General features: G+C 33.5%; 3 protein-coding genes across 3 annotated transcripts in view; 1 reads left to right on the forward strand and 2 right to left on the reverse strand.

Moving 5' to 3' along the window:
- Positions 1-8,267, reverse strand: part of LOC146531633 (uncharacterized) — a 71,057-nt gene extending 62,790 nt beyond the window's left edge. Inside the window, exon 1 of the mRNA XM_085198207.1 lies at positions 8,100-8,267. Within this exon, the coding sequence (XP_085054333.1) occupies positions 8,100-8,172 (73 nt within the window). The 5' untranslated portion in view covers positions 8,173-8,267. The remainder of the gene's footprint in view (positions 1-8,099) is intronic.
- Positions 1-27,481, forward strand: part of LOC146531634 (uncharacterized) — a 93,035-nt gene that overhangs the window by 3,865 nt on the left and 61,689 nt on the right. The gene's annotated exons all lie outside the window — the stretch shown is intronic.
- LOC146531635 (uncharacterized) lies at positions 24,981-26,604 on the reverse strand. Its single transcript, XM_085198727.1, has 4 exons — positions 26,448-26,604; positions 26,017-26,089; positions 25,534-25,752; positions 24,981-25,106 (listed from the first exon to the last, which is right to left on the reverse strand). The coding sequence occupies exons 1-4, from the start codon at positions 26,556-26,558 to the stop codon at positions 24,991-24,993; spliced, it is 519 nt and encodes a 172-aa protein (XP_085054853.1). The 5' UTR covers positions 26,559-26,604; the 3' UTR covers positions 24,981-24,990.

Below are 27,481 nucleotides of genomic sequence, written 5' to 3' on the forward strand. Positions count from 1 at the left end.
GCGGTAACGGTTGCGTAGCGACGCGACGGTTGTTATTAACATGGCAGAATAAATTGCATGTCAAATTAGAAAGTACTTTAAAATGTATTAGTTTATATGTATAATGTAATGTTATATAGCCTATAGCACTTCTGAAGAATGCAGCTTTCATACAAAACAAAAACAATGTAAATCGGACCAGTAGATCCAGAGATCCTAGCGTTCAAACAAACAAACAAACAAACAAACAAACAAACAAACAAACTCTTCCGCTTTATTATATTAGTATAGATTAAATTATTTCTCGTATATTTAAAAATGACGTTAAACTCAAGACCATTTCTCACACACAGGATGCAGTAGTCATTTATAAAACGTTGCACCAGTTAAAATTAACCTTTAAGTGTTTCTGACATTGTTATAAATGGTTTAAACGTCTTCATACGCTCGTAGTAAACTAGTGAGTGCCGTTTATTAATAACCCCTGAAAGTGATTTTGCTTTACTTCGATAGAATGGTTCGATATTTTCAAATAAAAATAATATTATATACATAAATCTCGTGAAAATAAATAAAAATACTTGTGAAAAAAGGTTTTTTCCTAACCAGCTGTTAAATTGGAAATTTCAGAAGTACCTTGGACCCATTGGGCACGAGTCTGGAAGCATCGATCACGATGCATCATTAAACGAAAAGTGGAGAGCGGTGTGATTTAATTTCTTTGCTCTGGCATCGGGGCAAAATCGCGGCGTTTGGTTCCACCACTTAACACGCAATGCATCCAGGTTTCAACGAAAAATGGGGAACGGAAGTGGCTTAATGTTAACGGAGTCACTTAACACTAGGTTTCCAGCTTCCGTCTGCCTACCCTGTTTTGCGCGGGATACAGCGTAAAAGTAAAACATATTTGTCATATATTATATATACTAGCGGCCGGCCGCGGCTTCGCCTGCGTGAATTACGTTATTATTAATTTCTGTCTCCATGAGTACCTACGTCCTGTAAGTGACGTCCATGAAAAATTTGAGACTCCTAGCATTTGTAGTAACGAAATTTCATACAAACTTTCAACCCCAAAAACAACCCCTTAGAAGTCGAGTATTGCAAATTCCCGTCTTAGCGAGCACCTACGTCCTATAAATAACTCGTATGCAAAATTTGAGATTCCTAGCACTTGTAGTTTCTGAGATTTTGTGATGAGTGAGTGACCTTTCGATTTTATATATATAGATAGATAGATAAAGTAAATTCAGTAAACATTAGAAATCGAATCCACAACCATTTCGTTTACAGTCGAACCTACCTAGACCTAAAAATATTATATAATTAAAATTAACATATACATATATTTATTTATATAAGCAATTAACCTATAATTTTCATTCCAAAACGCATCCCATTTGAAACGAACAATCAATTTATCACACCCGCTGCAAATGTGGCCCGAGACTATTTGAGCGCACTTGATGTCCGACGACCGTTTAGCGCGTTGTTACGTTAGAACGTGGGCATGGATTGCTTTTACGACATATCTATTACTGTTTTGTGGTTTTCCTTTTATATTATACGGTATTTTAATGTCCACACATATATACCGCATATAACATGGGTAGGCAGAGGGAACATAGTGTTAAGACACTCCGTTCCCTAGTTGCTGCTGAATTTTTCGAGGAATTGAGGTCAGGCTTTTTGCCTTGCTGGCAGAGCGAAGGATCGAATGGGAGTCGAACTCACAAGCATTCTGCATTGAGTTATTTATATGGAAAAAGGAGATGAAAGTTTACTTTTTGTATCACCTTTCTTTATTTATAGTAACAAGAGCAGAACTAAATTTTTTAAAAACAGACTAACGACTGGTACATCAGTTCAAAGTTGAGCATAAGGATGAAGGCTATAAAAATTTGAATATAATATATACTTTCATTTAATTTTATGCTGTATCCCGCTTACAGCCTTATAGGCACTTGGTAGGTAGGTAGTGGGTTCGATTTCTATTCGAGGAAATAAAATATTTAATGTTTTCATTTTTTCACTCTGGTGTAGAGACTTCCACCACTCTGCACGCAATACTTTCAAAGTTCAGCGCAAAGTGGGGAACGAACGTGTCTTTATAGGAAGAGAATGTTTTAACACTAGGTTCCCAGGTTCCCTCTGCCTACACTGCTATGTAAAGTAAACTAACAAAACTGAAAAAAGGAAGAGCACCTAAAATATCCTACAAACATTTAAGGGATATATTCACATTTTACTTTTCCGTGATAAATTGTTGGGGCCATTTGCAACGAGACGGCAACGCGTATTCAGTACACCCTATTGATTGATTACCGCGTTGTAACCTGTTTGTGGTGCTTTGTTTTGTCTAATTTGAAACTGAATGGTTTAGTTTTTGGAACAGGTTCGATTCTGGTGTTTAAAGATATTGAGGCCAGTAGGTTGAAGGTTCGATTCCCACTTGAGGAAATGAAATATTTCATGATTTCATCCAAGACAAAGCGTGGCGTTGAGTTCTACCATTAAACATTTTCAGCATTTTGGCGTAAAATGGAAACAAAAGTGTATTAACATTACATTCCATCTGCTTACTCTGTTACGCGGGAAAATGAAACATGAAGCTGAAATTGTTTGGTAACATTAATGAAATGAAAAAAAATGTAATTTCGATATTAATATTGAAATGAAAATATAAAGAATCAGTGATAGTTTAAATAGTTAAATTTATATTTTTCTATCGCTCCAGTTTTGACTTTCCGGGCCTTTTTTTATTTATAAAAACATTTAAAATAATATTTTGCTAGAAAGTTAAATATTTAAGCCTTATTTAAAGTCCACAACCTAGAAATAATTTAGTATATTATATCGTTAATCTTTTAATACTCAGTAATTTCACTGATATACCTACCCCTAAGTTAAATTTCACAGATATTTACACACTGTCTTGTAACTTAGTGTCTAACTCAGCACCGGCTTAGTACGCTAGCGTCGTCGTAAACTAACATTCACAAACATATATCTACATATGTATAGCAATCCATATTTACCTTTGAGGTCGTCGTTGCGAAGGGACATAAGGGTGTGATTATAACGCGCCGGTGTTGGGTTCGATCCCCACTCAAGTGAATGCATTATTACTTATTTTGGAAATGTCTAAATATTTGAACGTAGTGGATTTTGAAGCCGCGGTTTTTGGAAATCCAAATTTGGATCGTTTCCAAAGAGGCTCTACGTTTCAAATCTCGCTACGTTCAAAATAATATTTTTATACGTTTCCCAAATAAATATTTTTCTTTGCTACGTGTGGAAACACTTAAAAATTAAAAAAAAATAATAATAATTTATTTTATAACATTAATTAATATTTTCATTTCTTCGCTCTGGCAGGCTCGCCAGGGCAAAAACCGACGTTGACTTACACCACTCAACACGCAATGCCTTGAAAAATTCAACGGAAAGTGGAGAACGGAGTGCCTTAACACTAGGTTCCCTTTACCTACCCTACTGTGTGCGGGATACAGCGCGAAGCGTATAAGATTACATTTAACCAAATCTAATTTGCAACGTGGTATTACGTATATAGATATATATATGTAGTTATATATATATATATATATATAAGCAATTTCCTGCCTTCGTGACTACATGGTAAGTGAAATAGTAATACGATATGTTATATATAAATCTTAATATGTGGATCCTAGTATGTAATTTGGACCATAATGACACAGTGGAAGAGCGTCGTAATGGTTGAGGGTTCGATTTCCATTCAGGGCAATTAATTATTGTCAATTCTTTGTCCTCATGACACGAATCGCGGCGTTGAGTTTCATTACTCGACACGCGACGTCTGAGACGTTGATTGACGTTTAGGGCGGAAAGTGGAGAACGGACTGTCCTGACACTTGTTTCTCTCTGCTTTCTTTGCTATGTGAGAAATATCGTGAAGTTTATACTATAAAATAAGTACAGTTAATAAAATTTGGTTATCTCCATATCAACACGCTGGCGAAGCCTCAAATCATAGCTATGATGAATAGGACATGTAGTTTGAAATTAAACCAGTGCCATTTCTAAAATTTTAAAGTCTTTGGACCTCTCCAACGTGACTAATATATTACTCGCTCGAGTTTCATGAAAAGTTTAAACGAATTTGTACGCCGTAGTTGTTTTTAACCTCTGCTAATTAGAGAGAGGTTGGGAAATATTTTCTTTTTTCTGATTTAAATGTTTATTTCGTTTATATCTAATATACGTTTACGGTCCAGTTTTCGTATTTTTAGTTTGTTTTTTATAAAGGAGGCTGTAGGTTTGATTATTACTTGATGCAATTTTTTTATACATTTTTTTAACGTCACGCTGTATCCTGCACACGGTAGGGTAGGCAGAGGGAACCTAGTGTTCAGTCATCTAGTACTTCATTGCCCGCCGAATTCTGAAGGCATTGTGTAATAAGTGGCAGAACTCAACGCCTCTCTTTGCCTCATTACCAGAGCGAAGAAGGAGCGGAGTGCCTTATCACTAGGTTCCCTCTGATTACCCTGCTGTGTGCGGGATACAGCGTGAAGCTGATTCAATCTATAGTAAAGAATCGCATCGCAATCTCACTCATTACATGTTTTTATTTATCATAATAAATTGAAATCTCTAATGGAAGAAAAAATTCTAAATAGCTTTCGAGGTATCTTCAGTTATTTCTAAATTGTACAGTTTATTTGCATTGAGGTTAAGGGAGGGCGAATATTTGGCGAGGCCCGGTGCTTATACTACGAGAAAATTGTTATTTTATTGTAATTTAAAGCCAATTTTATTAACTGTGAAATAATTAAAAACAACTTATTGAGTAAATAAAAAATATATGAAAAAACATTATAGTTTAAACTATTATATTTAACAATAATAATTTTATTACTTTTAAGTAAATATTTATAATTAAAATAAATAATTAATTATTGATATTTATATATATTTTGATATGATATTTATATTTCGCAGCAGGATAGGCAAAAAAAACCTTGTGTTACGTATCTTACCGTTCTCCACTTTCTGCCCCATGTAGAGACAGCGTGTTCAGAGGCGGTATTCAACGTGACATTTTGTCAATTTAAAACAAATATAGAAAGTAACTCATTCTCACAAAAAGGGATCGAACCTACAACCATCGTGCTTGCATGCCGACAATAACATTTAAAATTTCGAAATAAGCAAATTTGTGACGATAAGTAAACACAAAATATTTTTCAATTTCATAAGCTTCAAATTTCTTTGAAACATGAGTTTTGATTTTAAACTAGCAAGTGCCTGAAAAACACAGCTCTCACATTCACTACAGAAAGAAAAAGGAAAAATAAACATAGCACCGATCTCATGCACTTGCGTAGTACTCGTGGAGTACAGGATTTTATAAAATACATCTTGGATGTATATTTTTAACACGTTTTGCTCTTACGCGAAGTATAATGTAAGTTTAAAGAAACATTATTTTTTAGTCTCACGCTTTATTATGAACAGCAATAACAGGATAGGCAGAGGGAATCTGGGAACCTACTTTTAAGACTCACCGATCCCATTAAGACACTTCCATTCCCTACTCTCCGCCGAATTCTAGATGGCAGAGGCATTGCATGTTGCAAGGATTTGAAATTACTATATATTTAATCTTTTTGAATTGGAATCGAGAATCGAACTTATAATCTGTTGCCTTTACAATCTTCCTTCCCCACAACTAACCATTAATTACTGTAATATAAGACACCCTGTTCTCGTTATTTACCACTTTTTTCCGAATCCTGAAGGGATTGCGTGTTAAGTTAACTTAACGCCGTTGCCTCGTTACCAGAGCGAGGAATATAAATATTTCATTGCCTCAAGTCGGAATTGAACTCACAACCTGTCGTGTTTACAGTCGCAAAATATAATATAAAAAATTAGATTAAAAATGAAGCAATCTATTTATATTCCAATACATTTTTCTATAACTCAAGCCAACTGTCGGACAACTCAGTGTCTAACAGTTGTCAGAACTATACACTATACAGGCTTCTGTAAGGTCGTAAGTAGGTCGAGACTCGAGAAGCGTCTCCTCAACGCGCCCTCTGAGGAGGATATTTCACAGCCATCTACATTATGGCTAAAGAAAATAAAAAAAAATCAGCACACATCAGGCAGAGGGAACCTAGTGTTATACTCCGTTCCCTATTAAATTCTGAAGGCATTGCCTCGACACTAGAGCTCAGAAATCAAAGTAAAAGTCAAAGTAAAAATATCTTTATTCCATAAAAATGCTTAACATTTACTTGGACATGTCATAAAAATGGAAATATAAATCTTAAAAAATATTTCATTTCTTCGAGTGGGGATCGAATTCACTACTAGATGCATTTACAGACACCCTGCGCCACGAGAGTCATAAAAAGAATGTTGCTTCAAATTGTATGTTAGTATATCAATAGGCTCTGATTCGCGTTAAAAGATTTTTTTACTATGTAAATATATTAGCGAATACGGTTTTTTTTACTATGTTGGACGCAGTTGAAATGACACTGGTTTATGATGAAGGTTGTGAGTTCTAATCCTATTTGTTCAATGTTATTGATATGTAAGTATATATTTTAATAGGAACTAACAAAAAATGTTTTCTTACTTGAAAGTGATAAACAGGATATCTTATATACTCCTATATAGATGACGATTTTAAGTACACTACTAAGTACTAAAAAAATTATAATACATTTATTTTCTTAAGGGATTTGAACTTAATTCATTAAAATGTTTTTACACATTGTCTTCGTTGTTTCACCATTCATTTTAACTCGTATAAGAAAAAAATAATATTTCAAAAGAGGATTTTTCGTGAACAAAAACCGGCTTTTCATAAAAGTCGTCTCACTACAGAGTTATTGTTTGAATTACATACTGATATTTGAAAGGAATTCCGTCTCATTAGGAAAATGAAATGCTATAGTATTTTACTATTTGAATAATATAACTCTCGGCTTATTTAACATTAACAATATGTTGTTTTTGATTTTAGTGAAATTTCTTGTTTCATGTAGAATATGAAAAAGCTTTTGTAAAAATAAGAATGTAACTTTGAGAATATTGAAAATAATTTATTTCCAATATATTTTCAGTTTTTAAACTTTCCTTGTCATCTATAAAATATAGTAAAACTTAATAAAATATTAATATTAATCTCTAAGCATTTTGTCTTATCATATTTTCTAGAAGAAAACAAAAGCTTTATTAGTTTCTCTTTGTATCCCGTACGTAGCATGATAGGCAAAGGGAACGTGGTAACCTCGTGTTGACACACTCACGATATGACACTTCCGGTCCCCAATTTCTGTCGAATTTTGGGGGCATTGTCTGTTGAGTAGCGGAATTCAACGCCGCGCTTTAGCCTCATTATGTTCATGTTCAGCTAAAATTATGTTCATCGTTTTAAAAATTGTTTTCTTCTGAGCCTCTTAAAATGTTCTAGAAGAAATAATATGTAAAATTTAAAACGTGTATATTTTTATATTTCTGTAGGCTACAACTTCGCTCTCGTAGTAAAAAGGAAATTAATAAGAATTGTATATGACACATGACACCATTGGCCATATTGGACAAAGTGGTGATGATAACTATAACTGCAAGTATATAACTACTATACTTCCATTACATTGAAAGATTATCATGCTATAAGATAGCCTATAGCCGTTCTTGATAAATGAACTGGAACACATAAAGACCTTTTAATTCGAACCAGTCGTTCGTTAGATAAGCGTGTTCGTTCAAACAAATCGTTACTAATTTACTGGTATTAGTACAATTTTATAATGATTAATTTATATATTATCAAAATAAAAAAATACAATAAATAATATTTCTTGTCGTGGTATAATTTTATTATGGAATATAAATGTCTGACAATGTCTACACTAATTTGTATTCATAAACGTAGATCCAACTAAATAACTTTTTTAACATCTAAATAACATTGTTTCTCATGTAAATAAATATAAAAACAATATATTATTTTAAAATAAAAACTAATATAAATATTACATAATAAACAAAAAAAATTGTAAACGTAACGTCTTTGTTAACAACACAATCTTAAAATACCTTAACTAAATACCAACCTATTTTAGCCGGGTTACATTCCACAGCTGCATATATGAAGAAGAATATTATAATTGAACCTTTCCAATCCATTATTGCACTTAAAAAAATTCACTTCTCAAATAAATATCGCGTTTCATTCTCTACGTAGAGCCGGTGCTACGCCGTAGACGACCGTCCGACGCAACGGCGCCCGGACTACTGGGCCACATCGGTTACATTTGGTTGTTATTGATTCTTTTAAATGTTATTTTTGATTATTTAAATTATTACAATTGTTATTTTGTTATATTTTTTTAAATTATGAAATTTAATTTAGTAAATTTTGTATTTAAAGTTTAATTTATCAAATTATAAAATTTTACGTTAAGCAACAAGCATAAGCACAAAAATATTATAAAGATACTATATACTATTTGATGAAAATATCATCAAATCAAATACGTATTATTTAAGTAAGTTTTATTTAAGTTAGTTTAAATTTAAGAGTTTCGTTTATAAGAGCTTATCACACGATGCCTTAAAATCCAACGGAAAGTGGAGAACGGAAGTGGAAGTGGAACGGAATGGGAATGGAGTATCTTAATACTAGGTTCCCAGGTTACCCTCTGCCTACCCTGCTATGAGTGTGTGATACAGAGTGAACCTAAAAAACAGCAGAGGTGCTAATAGTATATACCACTTTGAGTATGACTTTTAAAGGATATGCCTCGATGACCCCATCGCTCAAGAATGTGAGGTACATTTTCTGCCTAATTTTCGAAACATTACGATTACATTACATCTGGGTACGCACCCAGAGAATAGAACTCTGGCTCGTTTTGTCTTGTTACCAGAGCAAGAAAATAAAAAAAAAAACATTTCCTCAAATGAGAAACGAAAATACGACTGCTTTTGATCAAATTATTATTAAAGAAATTTATTATAAAATCTACAATAATTATTAATTAATCTTTAAAGAAGCGAGGTCAAAAATAATAAGTATTGAAACTAAACATTATTTATTATCGAACAATGTTAAAGTAATCATAGAAATGTATTTATTTTATAAATATAATTTACGATAACTTTCATTGTGTATACAGACTTCGTTAGTTCAATGATATTGATATTAGCTTCGTCTACATCGTTTTTGTAAATAAAATATAAGATTCGTTGCGAAGTGTGGTGCAGGGGTAGAAACGTGTGATTCTAAGCGCGATAGGATGCGGGTTCAATTCCCATTCGAGGACATTAAATATTTAATATTTTCATTCGCTGTGGTAACGAGGCAAAACGCGACGTTGACTACCGCTGCTTAACACGCACTGCCTCCAGCAATTAGTGAAGAGTGGAGAATGGGAGTCTCTTAATTTTAACAGTGTTGTAACACTAGGTTTACTCTGTCTACCCTACTATATGCGGGATACAATGTGAAACTAAAATTATATATCTATACATATAAAATCGAAAGGTCACTCACTCATCACGAAATCTCAGAAACTACATATTCTAGGAATCTGAAATTTTGCATAGGAGTTACTTATAGGACGTAGGTGCTCGCTATGACGGGAATTTGGAATATTCAACTTCTAAGGGGTTGTTTTTGGGGTTGAAAGTTTGTATGAAACTTCGTTACTAATGACATTTGTCTTTGTCATTCGTTACTACAAATGCTAGGAGTCTCAAATTTTGCATAGACGTCACTAGGACGTAGCCATGGAGACAGAAATTAATAATAACATAGTTCACGGGGGTGCAACCGCGAGCGGGCCGCTAGTTATATATATATAAATATTTGTAATAAGGCCAATATATCGTACTGAGTCAGCGTATAACTGTAATCACGGTGGTTGTGAATTCGATTTCAACTCGAGAAAATGATAATGCTAGCTTTATACTGCATATAGCTGGGTAGATAGAAATAACTTAAAACACTCCGTTCCCATTAAGATACTTCCGTTCCCAACTTTAGACTGGATTCTGGAGGCATTGGGTCGTCACCAGAAAGGAAATGAAAATAATTATTCCTTTATTTTACCAAGTGAGAACGAACTCACGACCTGTCGAGTTTACAGACGTACGCTTGTGCTGAGCCACAACTGGCACAACTGGCTGACTGGCATATTTTAGTATAACAAACTGCAGGGAAGATTAAAAAGCGACAGTCTAATACTTAGTTCCCTTAAGCAATTAAATAATAAACGGTTCTATATATACATCGACTTTAAGAACTATTCTAATATACAATTCCAATACAAATAGGTATTGTTTGGAAAACAACTGCCGTCTGTTTCCATGGGGACGAAGTTGTGTTAACTAAATTATTATCCATCAGAAAATATAGAGGGGCTTCTTCAAGTCAATATAATATTATAATTGACTACTGAGGTCGTCGTGGCAGAATAGAATGACTGTAACGCGAAGGTAGTGGGTTCGATCCCCACACGAGGAAGTGAAATATTTAATTACGTTTATATTTTCATTTTTTCGCTCTAGTGTCGAGGCGTGGCGTTGAGTTCTGCCATTCAACACGCAATGCTTCCAGAATTCGGCAGAAAGTGGGGAATGGAGTGTCTTAACACTGGGTTCCCTTTGCCTAAGGGATACAGCGTGAAACGAAAAAATAAATATTATTAAAAAACATTTTTTTTTAATTTCTAAGTGATCTGAGAAATGTGACACAATTTAGAATTCCTTTTACAGCAATACGTCTAGCCGATTTATTATGCAAGCTGTAATTAAATATGCGCAAGCTATTCGGGAGTTAGTGCTGTGAACGTTCTTGTCAGCTATTTTTTAATAGTTTAAAACCATTTCCCCATTCTTTTGGGGTCCTCTAATTAGCCTGGGGGTGGTTTTGAAGTCAAAAAATAATTCAAGCCCTCATTTTGTGTTTGTGATATGTCATCTTCTTTCATTTATTAAAGACTAGCGGACCCGGACGCGGCTACGCCTGCTTGAAATATAAGAATATAATTTCTATATAAATATACTATTATATTTATTTTCATAAGGATGAATATCAAAATTACGCGGTAACGAACGCGGTCGCGTAGCGACGACGGTTGTTATTAACATGGCAGAATAAATTGCATGTCAAATTAGAAAGTATTTTAATTTATTAGTATATATGTGTAATGTAATGTTATATAGCCTATAGCACTTCTGAAGAATGCAGCTTTCATACAAAACAAAAACAAAGTAAATCGGACCAGTAGATCCAGAGATCTTAGCGTTCAAACAAACAAACAAACAAACAAACAAACAAACTCTTCCGCTTTATTATATTAGTATAGAATATAGATTAATTAAAGATAAGATTGCACAAAAAATAAGCTGAAAATGTTTAAAATTAGAAGTGTAATAATAAGTAACAATTAAAAAATATATATTTAGGTCGACTGGCCGTTATGTTGTCCTAGAAGCGTAGAGTTCAGTCACTCAACACTCGTACAGTTGGCAACGAAGTGGCTTAACTAGGTTCTCTCCACCTGATCTGCTGTACGAGGAAAAGTGTTAAGCTGATTTTATTTTTCACACAAAAAATAGGTTTTTTTCCATATACGCACAGAACTTGATTCCATTACGTTTTATGTATACTTAACCTGAAGCATATGGTACATACATCTCACTATAACATAATCTAATATCGCTTATGTTTGTACGTGGGATATAAAGACATTTTTATATCTTAAGCCAGGGATGGCCTTTTAGTATATTAATTTTGATATTTTTTTCGTAATTTACACGTATTTTTTGTATAGGCACTGCATATTTTCTTCACGTAAGTTAAGAATAGAAAAATATTTTCATAAATATAAAAATTAGAACATAGACATAGATTTTTTGCAATAGATCTAGATTTTTTGGGTTTTTACTTGTGCGCTTAACTGAAGGTATCCTTATATATATATATATATATATATATATATATATCAAAGCCCGGCGTTGAGTTCCGTCACTAAATATTGAATATCTCAAATTTTGGTATAACGAGGTGAACGAAATGTTTTAATATTAAATGCTATCGATCTATTCTTATAACTGCTGGTATCCTAAAAAGTTAGGGAAAGCGAATGGCAAAAGGCATTCCCCCACTTTCCGCCCAATTTTCAGACATTGTATGTTGATTGGTGGAACTGGGAATTGAACGCACAACTGTCGTGTTGTGACGCTCTGCCTCTATATAAAAATATATTAACGTAATAACATTAAACATTTATATATTTTATTTACATGTTACCACCCCTATTGCCCAGGGTGTAAAGGCTCTTTACAGGGGTGCTAAAATTTGATGTCGACGGGAGTTAGTTTGGATTGAGTTAGACAATAATCTGTTAGCGACGTGTTTTGTGATTACAATTCAGTTCAATACATGGACAACAATTCAAGAAAAATAACTTTTACTAAGATTTATTTATAGTTTTAGTTTTCTTATGAACTGAACTAAATATTTAGTGCTTATTTTAGGTGGTTGAGAATGGAGAGCCTTGTCTTTGTCTCTGCGTACTTATGAGGTATTGTATGGCAGAGTAAAGAAAAGAAAGTGTTTAATAATATTCTCCCTATAATATGAATGGAAACCACACGCTCGTGCCACTGCGCCATAACGGCCTTATTACATCTATAAGCACATAAATATGTAAATATATATCGAATAAAGTTACGTAAAACCTATAAATAATATGCTTATATCTATAGTATTAACAGGATCTTCATATAAACTTTCGACCTCTAACCCGTGGGAAAACTTCTATTCTCAGTTTAGATGGACTTGTGCTTGCTCATGAAATCATTTTAGGGAATATCGCACTTACAAATTTTATGTTAAAGGGAATACTGTTCCGTCAGTGGGATACCGTTAATGGGGACAAAGAGTTTTAACACTAGGTTCCCAGGTTCCCTCTGGCTAAACAGCTATATGTGTGCATTCCGGTTCGATCCGTTTTGCCATTTTACACATAATTATGTCTCGAAAATAAGAAAAAACCAAGAATAAAGTGTCTCCACACTAAATTCTTTTATTTCCTTTTTCCGCACTTTTATATTTTTATCATGTAATTTTGTAGAAAATACAATGATTGAAATAGTTAAAAAAAGAACCAATACGTCTTTAGTCAGTTCAATATTGAACTTATTGAATGGATAGCGTTCACTAACAAACCCTTCTACATTGTCCACCGGTCACTTATCAAATTAGTGTGTGTAACGAACTGAGTCAAGAGTCAAGGCGACGCTTCCGTTGTACGTGTCCAAAGAAAGATATCGGTTAGAATATAGGAAAAAATACTAGACTTAAAGTAGATTTTTTTTAGATTTACTTTGTATCCGGTAGGTAGAGGGAACCTGAGCGCCTAGTGTTAAGATACTCCGTTCCCCTGCACCTCTTGAAAAACGTCCAAGTCCAAAGACGCCAGTCAAGCCTAGCCACGACTGGCGTCAATTTATAAACCAATTTAAGGAAAAACACAGTATTTAGCAGAAAATTGCAGTTCAGTTAACCCGTTTTTGAGATTAGCGTGCACAAACACACAGATAAACCGACAAAAAGACAAAAATTTTTCATGATTTTAGAATTTGAATTCTATTAAATAAATAAACGTCATTATTAGATTTTCTTATTTAACTTCCATGTACAGACAACGATCACTTACAATTTTTAACCGACTACTGTAAGAAAAGGAGGTTATCAATTCGACTGTATTTTTTTATTCAATGTATGTATAGATATTTAATTCTACGCGGCCTGTTTAGACATTTTGCAGTGCTAAACTCCGCGTACACCCAATAGCAAACCTAATGCTAAGACAATCACTTGTCCACTTTCCACCAAATGTGGAAAGCGTTAGCAGAACTCAACCCACACCTAGCACACCGAGCAAGTGAACTGAGCTACGACGGTCTCAAATATATAAATTTAATATATTTCATATATTTATATATAAATAATAAAACTTGTATCCATATTTCCTTACCCGACGACGGAATATAATGTATTTTTATTGCGTTATAACTTTCACCGTATCAAAGACTTGCAGACTTACTGCTGAACATTCTCATGTGTAATGCCTATATATTCTAATAAAATATGAATATATATATACTTTTGGAATATTTATTGTTTTATAGATTTTATATTAAGATTTTTAGTGATATGAGAGACAGAAAGGCCTGGAATTACTTTCTAGAACAGAGTATTGATGAATTTAGAGCTAGGTTACATAAGAACATGAGGACTCTTCGGAGGACATGTACGAAGAGGTTAATGACAGTTGAAAAGGAGATAGAGGTATTAGAAACCTTTACAGAGCAAGCAAAATTAAAATTTAAATAATTAAGAAAATTGAAAATAGAATTATTTTAGTTAAAAAGCCATTTTTATTTATTTATTTATTTTTCATCAGCCTATCGCCTTCCACTGCTGAACGTAGGCCTCCATCATCAAGCGCCAACCATATTAAAAAGCCATATTAACTGTAAAATAAAGCTAAAGTATTAAAATAGTTATTTTATAACTTTATTATTTCTTCTTTTCTTGAAGCATTGAGTGGTGGAACTCAACGCCACGCTTTGCCTCGTTACCAAAGCCAGGAAATGAAAATATTAAGTATTTCATTTCCCATAGTAGGAATCGAACCCTCAACCGTCGCATTGACTGTTCCATGAATGTGTTTATACGCCACGAAGGTATCTTATATTTTCTATAACTTTTAAAAATTGTTTACCACCTGCCTGTAAGCGCCGATCTCGAAGGAATAAAGTATTTTAGTTTCTCATCTGATAAAGAAAGTGCGACGTTGGGTTCGAACATTCGACATATAAGGAGTAGGGTAATGTCCTGGCCCTAGATTCTCTGCCTGACCTGCTTTACGCAGAAGCTTAAATTTTTCGAATCCTTATTCTGCTCTCTTTTATGACACCAACCAAAATCTCTTAAAATGGTACTATTATTTCTATTTCTTCAAATAAAACATTATTTACGATTCCTGCTAGGTTTACAGCCGTCATATATATTTAAGAGGCTAGATTTACTACCTACGATTGTTCAAGGTTACTAAATGAAACGTAGAACAAATTTTTACTACCTTTCCTAATAGGCATTTTACTATTGGCAACAGTTTGTTTGATGCTTAACTGTTATTGGGCATTATGTATTTTACGTGTGTATACAAGTGCGGCGTTAAGTTTCGCTGCTTTAAAATTTGGTGGAAATTGTAGGACAGAATGTTTTAACACAAAATTCTCTCTGATAACCCTAGTATTTGAAATGTAATTGAATGAACGAATTGTATTATGAAATGGTTAAGATTATGAAATTCTATATCTATACATATAATAAAAAAGTAAAAGGTAATTGAACATATTTACAAAATAATAATTGAGGGGTGTCTAGAAACAGTAATAGAGCCCAAATCCACAAAAAAAAATTGTCTGTTTGTCTGTTTTTACGCGCTAATCTCCGGAACTACTGGACGGATTTGAATGAAACTTTTTTGTTGTCATTTACCTTTATGTTATAATTAGCCTTTATATGACACTAAAATTGAAAAAAGAACCAAAAAACTACAAAAAGCCAACTCTAGCCTAATAAATACGGCATTGACACTTAGATTTTTACACAAAAACAAATCTAGTACAGAGTGCGGGCAACAATTATTCATCAGCCTGGCATCTCGCCAACTGTCGATGCAAATCTGGCTGAGGCCACTCTGACATACCTACATTATTTTTATTTCTATTTGTATGGTTTTGTAACAACTGTAGATAATGGGAACCTAGTGTCCAGACACTTCGTTCTCGAAAAAATATTATTGACAGTATTTATTTTGTACTGTTAGTACTTAACTCCTGTCGTTTTTTACATATCGTGGGATACGCCTGTTTTGTATATAAAGTTATATGATATTTTACAGTCAGCCAAAACACATATAAAACTGTTAATAGAAAGATGCTAAAAAATGCTAAAATATTAAAAAATAATTACTCCTATTTAAGAGGGAATCAAATCCATTACCTTCGCGTGTGCTGCTTTAATACTTTCAAACAACGTCAAAATAAATAACATTAAAATATTCTAATAAAACATTGTCATATTCTTTTTCACTATATATACTCTTTACATATTCCATATTATTTATTCAATATCCATGATATTTTTTCATATCATGCCAATCATTTATATATTACGAGAGCAACGAACATCTATCAAATTTCACAATACATACATTTGAAGAATTTATTCATTTTCTTATGCTTTACTGTGGATATATTCAAATGTGTGTTTCATAATAAAAGAAGATGATTTCACGTTTTCACTTTCACTCATGTAAGGGAACCTAGTGTTAAGACACTCCGTCATATATTTTTTTTTATTGTTTATGGTATGTGATTACCGTCGCTGCCCCTCGTGTAACACCAAAGGAACTACAGATGCGTTGCCTGCCTTTAAGGTGGCGCATTTTGGAGGTATCTATATCCTATCGACCCGTGCCTTGGTCCCTCGTGGCCTGTACAACGTCACCAAATTTTGTGGCAGGCCGAAATAGACGGGATGACCTTGGCAATATATTACAAAAAACATTTCTGTTACTGAATAACTCGCAAACAACACACGAGCGAAACTATTGGAAGAAAGCTGAAATTTGGAATATATGAATACTTAGAAAATGTGAGCAATAACAGAGCGACAGGTATAGAGACAGACAGAGAGAAGAATTCTCTAAATTACTACAGAAACAGAAAAAAATTGAATTTCCCTTTTCGGCTGTAAAGCCCACGAGAACAAATTAACTGGCGACGTCTAGAATATAAGAAAAATATAAGAAAGCGTTCAATGAACCACATAAAAAAAATCAATTTAAACTTTCTATAAGTAGATCAGTGTATTTCTTTTATCTAACATTCGTATTGGGACTCCATAGATTGAAGGGTGCGTCAGTCAACTCATATTTTATTTCCCTACATATTTATTCCAATCATTCCTGTTTCTTTGTCGATATACAAATGAGACCCTCGTTCAACATCAAAGAGATCGGTCAAGTAAAGTCTATGGAACTGGTATAGCATTTATATGTATAACAGTTTTGTTTGGTTTTTCTTGATGTTTTTCTTCCTTTTTTTTCTGTGGATCTTTAATGTAATTTGTGTTTATGAAAGGAAATTATATATACATTTTGTACATAGCCTAATTACGAATAATGCGTCGTAAATTAAAATTAAACGCGGCGTTAAATTCCACCACGCAACATCAATATCTTAGACCATGTCTCCTCTATCCTGCTTTGCGGGATAATTGTTTTGCTTATAATTGAGTTACGTATATTTTTTTATTTGTTTTACTCCTTACATTATAAAGAAGCAGTTGTATTCGAAGAATAGTTGGTATGTAAATATAGTATGTACCAACCATTTGAGGTTTCTTTTGAAGTTCCTTTTTTATCTCTAAGTTACAAACTTACATACGAAGCTTTGGGCTTTTGCCGTGAAGTTTATCGGAGCATAACTTTCTTACTTGTTTAATTTAGTTCTTATTTTTTTGTATATATCTCGTAGTAAGTTGTATACCGTGGCCAAGTTAGACAATGGGTTCATTTCCCTCTCGGAACAGTGATTTATTTTCATTCCCACACTGGCTAAGCAAAGCATGGCGTTATATTCCGCCACTCAAAAAATTCTCGATGTAACCAAAACTATCATAGTAGTTATCGTTTGTGGGGGCCCCCTCTTTTATGGGAGGCCTCGGGCAGCGGCCCCGCCTGGCCCTTTTAAATCCTCATGCACACCATACATAAAACACAATACCTCGATTCCAGATGGAAAACTGAGAATGAAGAGTGTTGACACTTTCGATATTCTCTGCTATTTGCAGGAAGCAGTTAAGGCTATATTATTAGTGAAGTAACCTGTTTATATTATTAAACGTTTTTAAATATATAGAATCCTTATAAAACTACCCCCAACTGATCCTCTCAGTGGGAACTAGAATTAATGTGGTAATAAATAAAGGGTAGTACAAAAATTATATTTAAAGAATATAAGTGGTAAAATGTATAAAAATATATAAAAAATGTGATTAAAAAAATGACTGTTTTAGTTAATCTATATATATAATAAAACTGTAAAGGGGGTAAAATCTGTACATTGAATATAAACAAAAAAAAACACTTCAGGGGGACTCAATACAACTAATAGAAGGTAAAAATATGATTTTTGGAATTCTTGTCTGTCTGTCTGTTGTGACTCTTTAACTCAAAAACTACTGGACAGATTTAAATAAAACTTCTTTTGTTGCATAGCTATTAGTCTTCGGCAACATATAGGCTATAATTTATTTTGATAGTCCGAATACCTGATGTGAGACCCTAGTAGCCCGCCTAATCTATAAGAGATATCAATACAACGAATTAGGAAAAGTTATTCAACGTGATGAGCATTTTCTGTTGACATAAAAAAAAATTGGATCCAATGTGGAACCCCAGTCACCCAGCTAAACTTTATTACATATAATTCGTCAGTCGTCTTAAAATAAATTATTCTACGTAATAAACATTTGTTTTGACGTTTACGTAATACCATAATTATTATTTAAAATGGTTCAACACCAAATGATATAAATTTAAGTAAATATTTTTAATAAATATATACAAATTAAATAAAATTTAAAAAGAAAATCCATAAATCGGTAACATATATGTGTATCACAGATAAAAAAAATTAAATTCTTATAATTTTGAGGCCCGATGTGGCGCAGTGGCACAAGCACCGGACTGTATACACGACAGGTTCTGAGTTCGATTCCTACTTGAAGAAATGAAATATTTAATATTTTCATTACCTCACTCTGGAAGGAGGCAAAAGTAATTCTATAATATGAAAACAATATACGAAATATCTTCTTTTTTATAAAAATTAATCGCTGAATGTGTTGCTAAGCGCAAACCTCGAGAGCAGCTGAACCGATTTCGGTAATTCTTTTTTTATAATATTCCTTGAAGTACGAGGATGGCTCCAACGGACAGAAAAAAAATAAAATTTACCAGAAAAGGTCCAAAAACATGACTTTTCTATATTCCCATTCCCAAGATTCCTATTAATATCTACTTAAAAGTCAATTTGGACTTTAATACACTACTATAAAGTTAAAAATGTTAGTAGCTGGATTCCTGGAAGGCAAAACAATTGAGTGACGTTAGTATCGTATAAATATTATAGCCCAAGAACCCAGAGCTGCCAGACCGACGTCATTTTAGCAAAGGTGAAATTTTGAGGACTATTAGTCTTACATGTAGTTAAGACAGTATGCTTACTCACTAACTTGAAAATGGGATCCTTTCAGAGGTAGAGAAAAATAACGGTATATATCATTTTGGAAAAATGATAAAGCCATCGGATTGATCTGGTTGCTTAGGGTCTGGGGCTAGAGGGGTCTTGAAATAGTCCGTAAATAATATATTATAAATTTTACATTTACTTTAATGTAATTTGCCCCAATTTTAAAGAACCTTTATGACGTCTGGCAGAAGTAAAAGTCCACGTGAAAGAATGTGAAATATACATTTTTTACTTTAAAACATATATAAAAACTCTCTTCTTTACTTAAGGGAGCGTTTTCAATTGACACTTCCAAGTGAAAGACCTGTACGCTCATGTGTAACTCTAAGAAAGCTTGAGTGCCCTATATTTAATAACTCTTTCTATGAAAAATCCTTCACAGTTCAAGCAGTGCGCTTATGGAACTCACTACCTAACTCTATACTGTCGGGCAATCCATTTCTAAATACTATTAAAATCAAATTAAAACAACATTTCTTAATCTCAATTGGAATCTTTAGTAGTCGCTTCGTCTTTTTTTTATTAATTTTCTTTTTCTGTTTCAACTCTTTTATGTCATTGTATATATTTATGTAGGTATAGTAATATTGATTAATATTATGTATATTTGTATGTAGGTTTATTATTATTATAAACATTATATTAAAATACCGCACCCGAATCATTTCTTTTAACATCCGCTACATTCAAGGGTTTCTGGTAGAGATCTCTATTAGAGATAAGTTATCCATTGTACACATTTTTTCTCTTATCATAAGTTTTCTGTACTTTATTTATTGTGTGGTACATAAATAAATGAGAAAAAAAGAGACTTTCTTCTTTAACGCAACTGAAAGTGTGCTTTAAGTTGGCACTATCTCTGAAGGTTTTTTAAGTTAAAGAGTCTTAAGTACATATTAGACTATCAAACCTCAAAATTTCAGCTTTGTTAAAATGATGTAGGTCTGGGGGCCCTGGGATCTCAGTCTGTTAATGTCAATATTTGTCAATATTTCTATAGTAAGATGTCAATTGAAATGTAAACGTCTCATTGTGCGTCTATATTACTAAATCTAAAAGCCACAAATTTTATAAAATTAATAAAGTGTTGTGTATTTGTGACTTACAAAAAATGCCTTCTATAAGGCGGTGGACAAATTTAGCCAGAAGAAACTAATCGTACCCAGAACGTGAAAATTGCAAGGAACGTGACCACGATAGTTGACTGATAATGTTGCAAATTTGAATCGAGCTGCTCTTTGTTACGATATATCAATTGATGCCAGCAGTGCCTACACCTGTGTTGCTATTGGACCTATGAACTCTGCTTGCCAATATTGTAAGGTTATTGTAAAAACTCAGTTTGCCAATCAATTTGGTGGCGCAATGATTTTATTATAAGGAGGAGGATTGCCAGTGGTTCCACGTTCAATGCAAGCTGATGAACTGAATTCATGTTTAAAGTCCTCGAAATTGTGGAAACATGTCAAGGTATTACATTTAAGCAAGAATATGCGTGTCATGTTGCAAAATGATCAATCTGGAGACATATTCTCTAAACAACTCATTGATATTGGTAATGGCAAACTTCCTGTAGATGCGCTGACTGGCTGCATCACCTTTCCTGATAGTTCTTGTCAGTTAACGTAATCAAAAGATGAACTCATTCATATAATGCTTCCAAATGTTGATGTAAATGAATTAAATATAAATTTTTAAGATGGCATTCCTGGCAAAATAAGGACACATAAGTCAGTTGATACGGCAACTAATGAACACGATGTCGTGAACTATCCACCGGAATTTTTAAATTCACTTGATTTGCCAGGATTGCCGCCTCACAACCTTCAATTAAAGCTTGAATGTGTAGTTATAATGTTGCGAAATATTAACCAACTGAAACTTTGTAACGGCACACGATTAGCGATAAAAAAGCAATGACTATAAACAAATCCCAGGGGCAGTTATTAAGTGTTTGTGGTATTAATATAGAAAACTCATGTTTCTCGCATGGTTTGTTGTACGTTGCCTGTTCCCGTGCTGGAAAACCATCTGCTCTGTTTATTTACGCGCCAGATAACCAAACAAAAAATAACGTGTACCATAAAGTACTACAATGAAAATGAAACTGAATTTAGAATAAGTAAAAATAAAATAAAATATAATAAGTAGGCATCATAATAAGATATCGGAAATTGTTATTTTTATTATAATTTTTAATGAATATTACAAGAATTAAAAATGGTTTAAGTTTTTATTTTTTTTATCTTACTAGCTGACCCGGTGTCGCTAATAGCAGAATAAAAAAAAATCGACTGTTAGGCGATACGAAGTTCGCGGGTCTGCTAGTATTATATTATTTTGTTAATAATATGCAAGCGGGGCATTGAGTTTAGTCACTCATCACAAACGAAACTAAGCTTGCTAACACTAGTTTTCCTCTGTGTACAATGTTATATGGAAAAAGCTGAAAAAAATATAGTGTCTTTCTTACACATCACAACACAACAACAAACAATAATAAATCCCACCGAATCTAATTTGAATCCACTACCACTACACCTCCAATCAAATTCTATGCTGAGAAAAACATATTTATTTATATATTATATACTTCAAATAAACTTGACTCATTCATGTTTCTCATAGTGAAAGATAGTTTGAAGGGATCAAAGCGGACACTGAGGGTTGGGAGGTACCATCGACGCCGGGGGTGACTTGTAATTTTGCTATTTGATCCGAAAGATATGAGTGAGATTGCCTTTTTGATATCACACATATTTTTGTCCTTACACCCACCCGTACGTATCTTCGTCAGAAATCATGGAATGTTTCTACTTTGTGAATAAAATACTAGTTTTTGGCGTATATCGAATATTGCTAATATATTAGGCTAGTGGCGCAGTGGCACTAGCATTCGACTGTAAATGCGGTAGGTTATAAGTTCGATTACCACTCGAGAAAATAAAATATTTGAAATTTTATATACTCGCTCTGGTATAGAGGTCAAGCTTGGCGTAAAGTTTCGGCACTGAACACGTAGTGTCTCGAGAATTCGGTGGAAAGTGGTGGTTAATGGAAACGGAGTGACTTATTATTAGTTTCCCAGTTCCCCCTGCCTAACCTGCTATGTGCGGGATACAGCGTGAAGCTAAAAGAACTCAATTACATTGGCGCAATATAACATCGTTATTAAAAAAATATATCAACATATTACTACGCCTATATAAAAAACATAGCAATATTAACCAAACTAAAAAAAATCGAGACAGAGAAGAGGCGTGAATATTTCAGTTTTTAAACCTGCGAAGGAACGTAATGTTAAAACACTCTGTTCCTCACTTTCTGACGAATTTGATGTGCCAGGAAAAATATTTATTTCCCCAAATGAGGATCGAAACTCACAACCGTCGCTTTACAGTTACCCCCTTGTGCCCCTGAGCCACAACTGCCCTCCATAGATATAGATGATGCGAAAATAATATAAAAACTAATATAATAAATATTTAAACAAAGCATTTAGACATTATTTCTGTATTTCGGAATCTTATCGCCATATAAAGCGATCTGTTATTCGGATGTTATGTTAATGCGTATAAGCCCTGACGGAAATTGTATCGTACAAGGTCTAGCCTGGCTTACAGCATCCTTTTGAGTAATCTTACTCTGTGCACCACCTGGAAACACTTTGTGTTGAGATACTCTGTTTATTGTTATAGTTGATCGGGAGGTAATTTTTTTTACGTTTTGTGGGGTAAGTTTATTTAAATTTTCAGAAATATAGTGAAGATTAGATGATAGTTTGTCTTTGTCCTGGATTTTAGGGTAGATTAATGTTTTTTTAGCCTCATGCTGTATCCCACATATATGAGGGCCCCCCACATATATGTGGGTAGATGGCTATCTACATGTACATATAATCTGTCGGCTTGTTCATGCATCGACTTTGCATTTAAAATGGCACAACTAAATGCCGCACTGTTTCTGATAATTAGAGCTATTTTTTTAGCGTCACACTGTATCCCGCACAAAGTAGGATAGGCAGAGGGAACCTAGTGTTAAAACACTCCGTTTCTCATTTTTCACTGAATTCCGGAGGCATTGTGTGTTGAGTGGCGGAACTTGAAGCCGTGGCTTGCCTCGACACCAGAGCGAAGAAATGAAATATTGAATATTTCATTTCATTTCAGTGGAAATCGAACCTACAACCATTCACGCTTACATTCACACTTTGTGCCCGTGTGCCACGACTGGCCTTAACTTTACTTGTGAGATTAATTGTCGCTCACGTGTGAAACTAATGATTGTTATAAGTTTGCAGTAAATAATATTTGGAGTAGTAACTGTTGACTTTCTCACAAGCTCTTCTCAACAGAACTGACAATAGCAGTATCTTATATTATTATCGATTTATTTTAAATTATTTATAATTAATTGATTTTATTGAAGGCATCGTGGTGTAGTGGTAGAGCATGTGACTGTAATCGCGATGGTTGTTCTTACTGAGGGCAACGAATTATTTCTATTTCCTCGCTGTGTAAGATAAAATTATTGTGTATGCTTTTTAGCTTTACGCTGTATAAAAATAGCAAGTTAGGTAAAGGGAACCTAGTGGTAAGAAACCTCGTTCCTCATTAGGAAATTTCAGTTTTGAGTACACTCAACGCTACCTTTGCTTCGTTACTAAGGCGAGGAAACAAAAATATCAAATAGTTTCACTCCCAAATGGGAATCGAACCCAAAACTATCGCGTTACAGTCGCACATGTGTGCCACTGCGCCATGATGGCTTCCATGGCTTATTTCATTAAAAAATATAAAAAATTAATTATAAAATAGCAGGTGCACCAAATATACGTATACATATTTGACACACAAATCCCTCATCCAGCAGAAAGCAGTGTCAGGTGGAATACTTGTCACCGACCCTTATCAAATGAGAGACAATACGCATCGTTTCATTGTTAGATTAATGATACTATCGATTTGTAATTGAATAACTGGAAGTTTGCTTTGACATCCATTTTTGTAATTATTTTCTCTCTTATGTAACGACTTAAAGCGCGGGGTTAAGTTCCGCCACTCAATATACAATGCCTCTAGGCTCCGGTGGAAAGTGAGAAATATGCACAGGTTCCCTCTGCCTTCTCTGCTATGTACAGAATACAGTAAAAAAAATAAAAAGCTATACTATTTTTAGCCTTTTTTTAAAAAACAACTCCTCGGGCAGCCAAGAAATAAATAATATTAATTGATATCTACTAAATACATGAAATGCAAGTTTAAAAAAATATTTTAAAAAAATATCCATATTAGACTCACAAAAAAAATAGATTTGAAATAGTAAATAGGTGAACCAGTGTCAATAATTTCACTTATTATTTGAAAAAAATAAAATATTATTTTCTAAAATTTAGTTTTTGTTTAACTTTTGCATATAATAATAGTTCTGTAAGCAGCTTTTTTTAAAAAATAATTTACTTTAAGCAAAGTCAATATAATAATATACCTAATAGAATAAAAAAAAAATCAAGAAATAACAATAATCGTTAAAAAATTGAAAAAAAAAACCATAGTCATTTATTACAAAAAGTACTAAGAACCAGCAACGCAACAGTAATTAAATAAATAACAACACACCGAACAGATGTTCATCATTTTCTTCAGCTACATTCTGCTTCCTCAACATTGCTCCTTCATATAATTGGTCCACAAATCTCTCGGTTGTAGATGTTCCTGACAATATTAATTGTTAACCTATATAGAATAGTTTCTAATTGATTTTCTTTTGCTTCACGCTTCATCCCGCAAGAGTGGGGGGCATGAAAATGATTCACTTTGGATGAGAATCGAACCCACAATTATCGCGGTAATTGTCATCTACGATTGCCTCAATTGTAACTGTTTTTCTAAATTTTAATGCTAATAAATGAAAATTATAAATTATATTTGAAAGTCCTGCACTAGAGCCGACGTTATTAAAATTTAAAACACTCCACTCTCCATTTTTCACGTTTTCGAAACATTTCGTTTTACCGCACTTAGCAGGGTAAGGAAATTGTTCCTTCCCTCAAGTGAATCGAACCCACGACCAGGCGTTTATAGCCAAACACTGGAGATAAACAGGAAATAATTGAAGAGAAAATAAAAGAACAAAACTCACTGTGCCCACGCATCTTTTCTATAATTTCCAAAAGGCTTGGCCTCTCAAAGGCTCTCCAGTCCAGCCAGCGTGTCCATTTAGGTTGGTAAAATACAGGTATAGTCGGTCTTACATTATTAGATATTACAGTAAATACGTTTGATTCTTCGAATGGTACTTCAGGGAATTCAGCAATTTGTGTCGTGCTCGTGAATGAAATGTGTTTCTTCCTGATTTTCTCTAAAATTAATAAATGGAAGTGCTTTAGTATATCATTTTCAAATATGTATATTTGAAATTAATTTAATAATTTAAGTTTTGATTTGAGGTGACTTTAAATACGACAGGTTTTGGGTTCTATTCCCATTCGAGGAAATGAGAAAATGCGTCTAGAATTCGGAATGGAACGGGAAACGGAGTGTTTTAACACTAGGTTCCCTCTGCCTAACCTGCATGTGCGGGATACAGCGTGAAGCTGAAAAAAAGAGTTATAAATTAACTTACTCTTTCGCCTTCGAAGTCTCATTGGTGTTTTAATCGACGTTATAAAATCAGTCCAAACGCTGCTAAAAGTGTCCTGCAAATTTGTATGTACTTAAATAATATCACTCTTATTAATTACAGGTTCCGGTCTGGTCCATTTTATGTCTAAAATAAGTGGAAAGTAACGGACGGAGTGTCTTGACACTGGATTCTCTTTTAATGATTGATAGACTATACATAACCAAGAATACCGGTCATTGCGAGTTAGGAGAAAACTGAGAGAAGGGATTCTCTCATAGCAGTATAGACAAAGGGACTTAGTGTTAAAACACTCCGTTCTCCATAGTCCACCCAATTTACCGAGTCATTATGCGTTACAATCTTTACGTTTACAATCAACAAACACAAAATTATAATAATAATAAGAAAAAATCGTAAGAAATAAAGCTTACCCCAATTGTAGTTGGCAGATTCACAAAAAACTCATGAATATCACTACAAATAATTTCATTGAAACAATTAAGTAAGAGAAACACGTATATTAGATGTCTAATAACTTTCATTTCTAAGCAATGCTCCTTGTATGAGGTCCCACGGAACAATGGCGTTAATTCTTTGTCACGTTAATATTATTGTATTTGAATAGAAATGTTTTAAAAATATTTTTTTATGACTTTTTACTATTGGATTATTTTGCTGAACTCTGGCTGAGGTCATCGTGGTGTGATGGCATGGTGTTTCGCGTGAACGTGATAATTGTGGATTCGATTCTCATTCGGGGCAATCAATCTCAATGCACATTGCTTTGAAAATTAAGTGGTAGGTTGGAAACAGAATGTTTTAACACTAGTAAAACACAATACAGTATGAAGTTTAAAAAATACTATGGATAAATGTTTATTTTAACATTTGGGCACATAAAGTATGTATGTATCTTAGATGAACTGAAAGACAGAACGCGATGTTGGGTTCCACCACTCAATAAGCAATGTCTCGAAAATTGGACCAAAAGTGGAGAAAGGAATGTCTCAACACTGGGATCTGATTTCCGTGCTACATGCTGAATACATCGTCAAGCTTCAAGCAAAAATAACTTCTAGTTTCAAATTATAATTACTGATTTAACTATAATAATTGGATTACTATTATAAAATTTTAACTAACACTAATATTACATTTCATATTTACATTGTTTATATCTTATAACTCTATGTTTAATAAACAACGCTCTAAGAACCGTTTTACATATTCAAATTTAAATTCTCTTTCAGCATGCTTTACCGGGTAATAGAGAAACAACTGCAGTGGAAAATGAGAATTTAAAATTTTAACATGCTTATAACTTCCTTATATATACGTAACTTATTTTTGAATTTATTTTTTCAGCTTCACGCTGTGTTTCGCATGTAGCAGGGTAGGCAGAGGGAATCTCGTGTGAAGAGACTCCACTTCCCTTTTTCTGACGGATTCTGGAGGCATTGATGAG

The sequence above is a fragment of the Heliconius melpomene genome, chromosome 15 (assembly GCF_056956725.1).
Source record: "Heliconius melpomene rosina isolate 202511_hmr_F chromosome 15, ASM5695672v1, whole genome shotgun sequence".
Classification (NCBI taxonomy): Eukaryota; Metazoa; Arthropoda; class Insecta; order Lepidoptera; family Nymphalidae; genus Heliconius; species Heliconius melpomene.

Excerpts from the sequence above, each read along its gene's own strand:
- LOC146531635 (XM_085198727.1), bottom strand. The coding sequence starts at position 26,558 with ATGAAAGTTATTAGACATCTAATATACGTGTTTCTCTTACTTAATTGT. Across the intron at positions 26,090-26,447 it reads ATCTGCCAACTACAATTGGG|GACACTTTTAGCAGCGTTTG; the intron begins GTAAGCTTTATT and ends ACAAATTTGCAG. Across the intron at positions 25,753-26,016 it reads GAGACTTCGAAGGCGAAAGA|AGAAAATCAGGAAGAAACAC; the intron begins GTAAGTTAATTT and ends TATTAATTTTAG.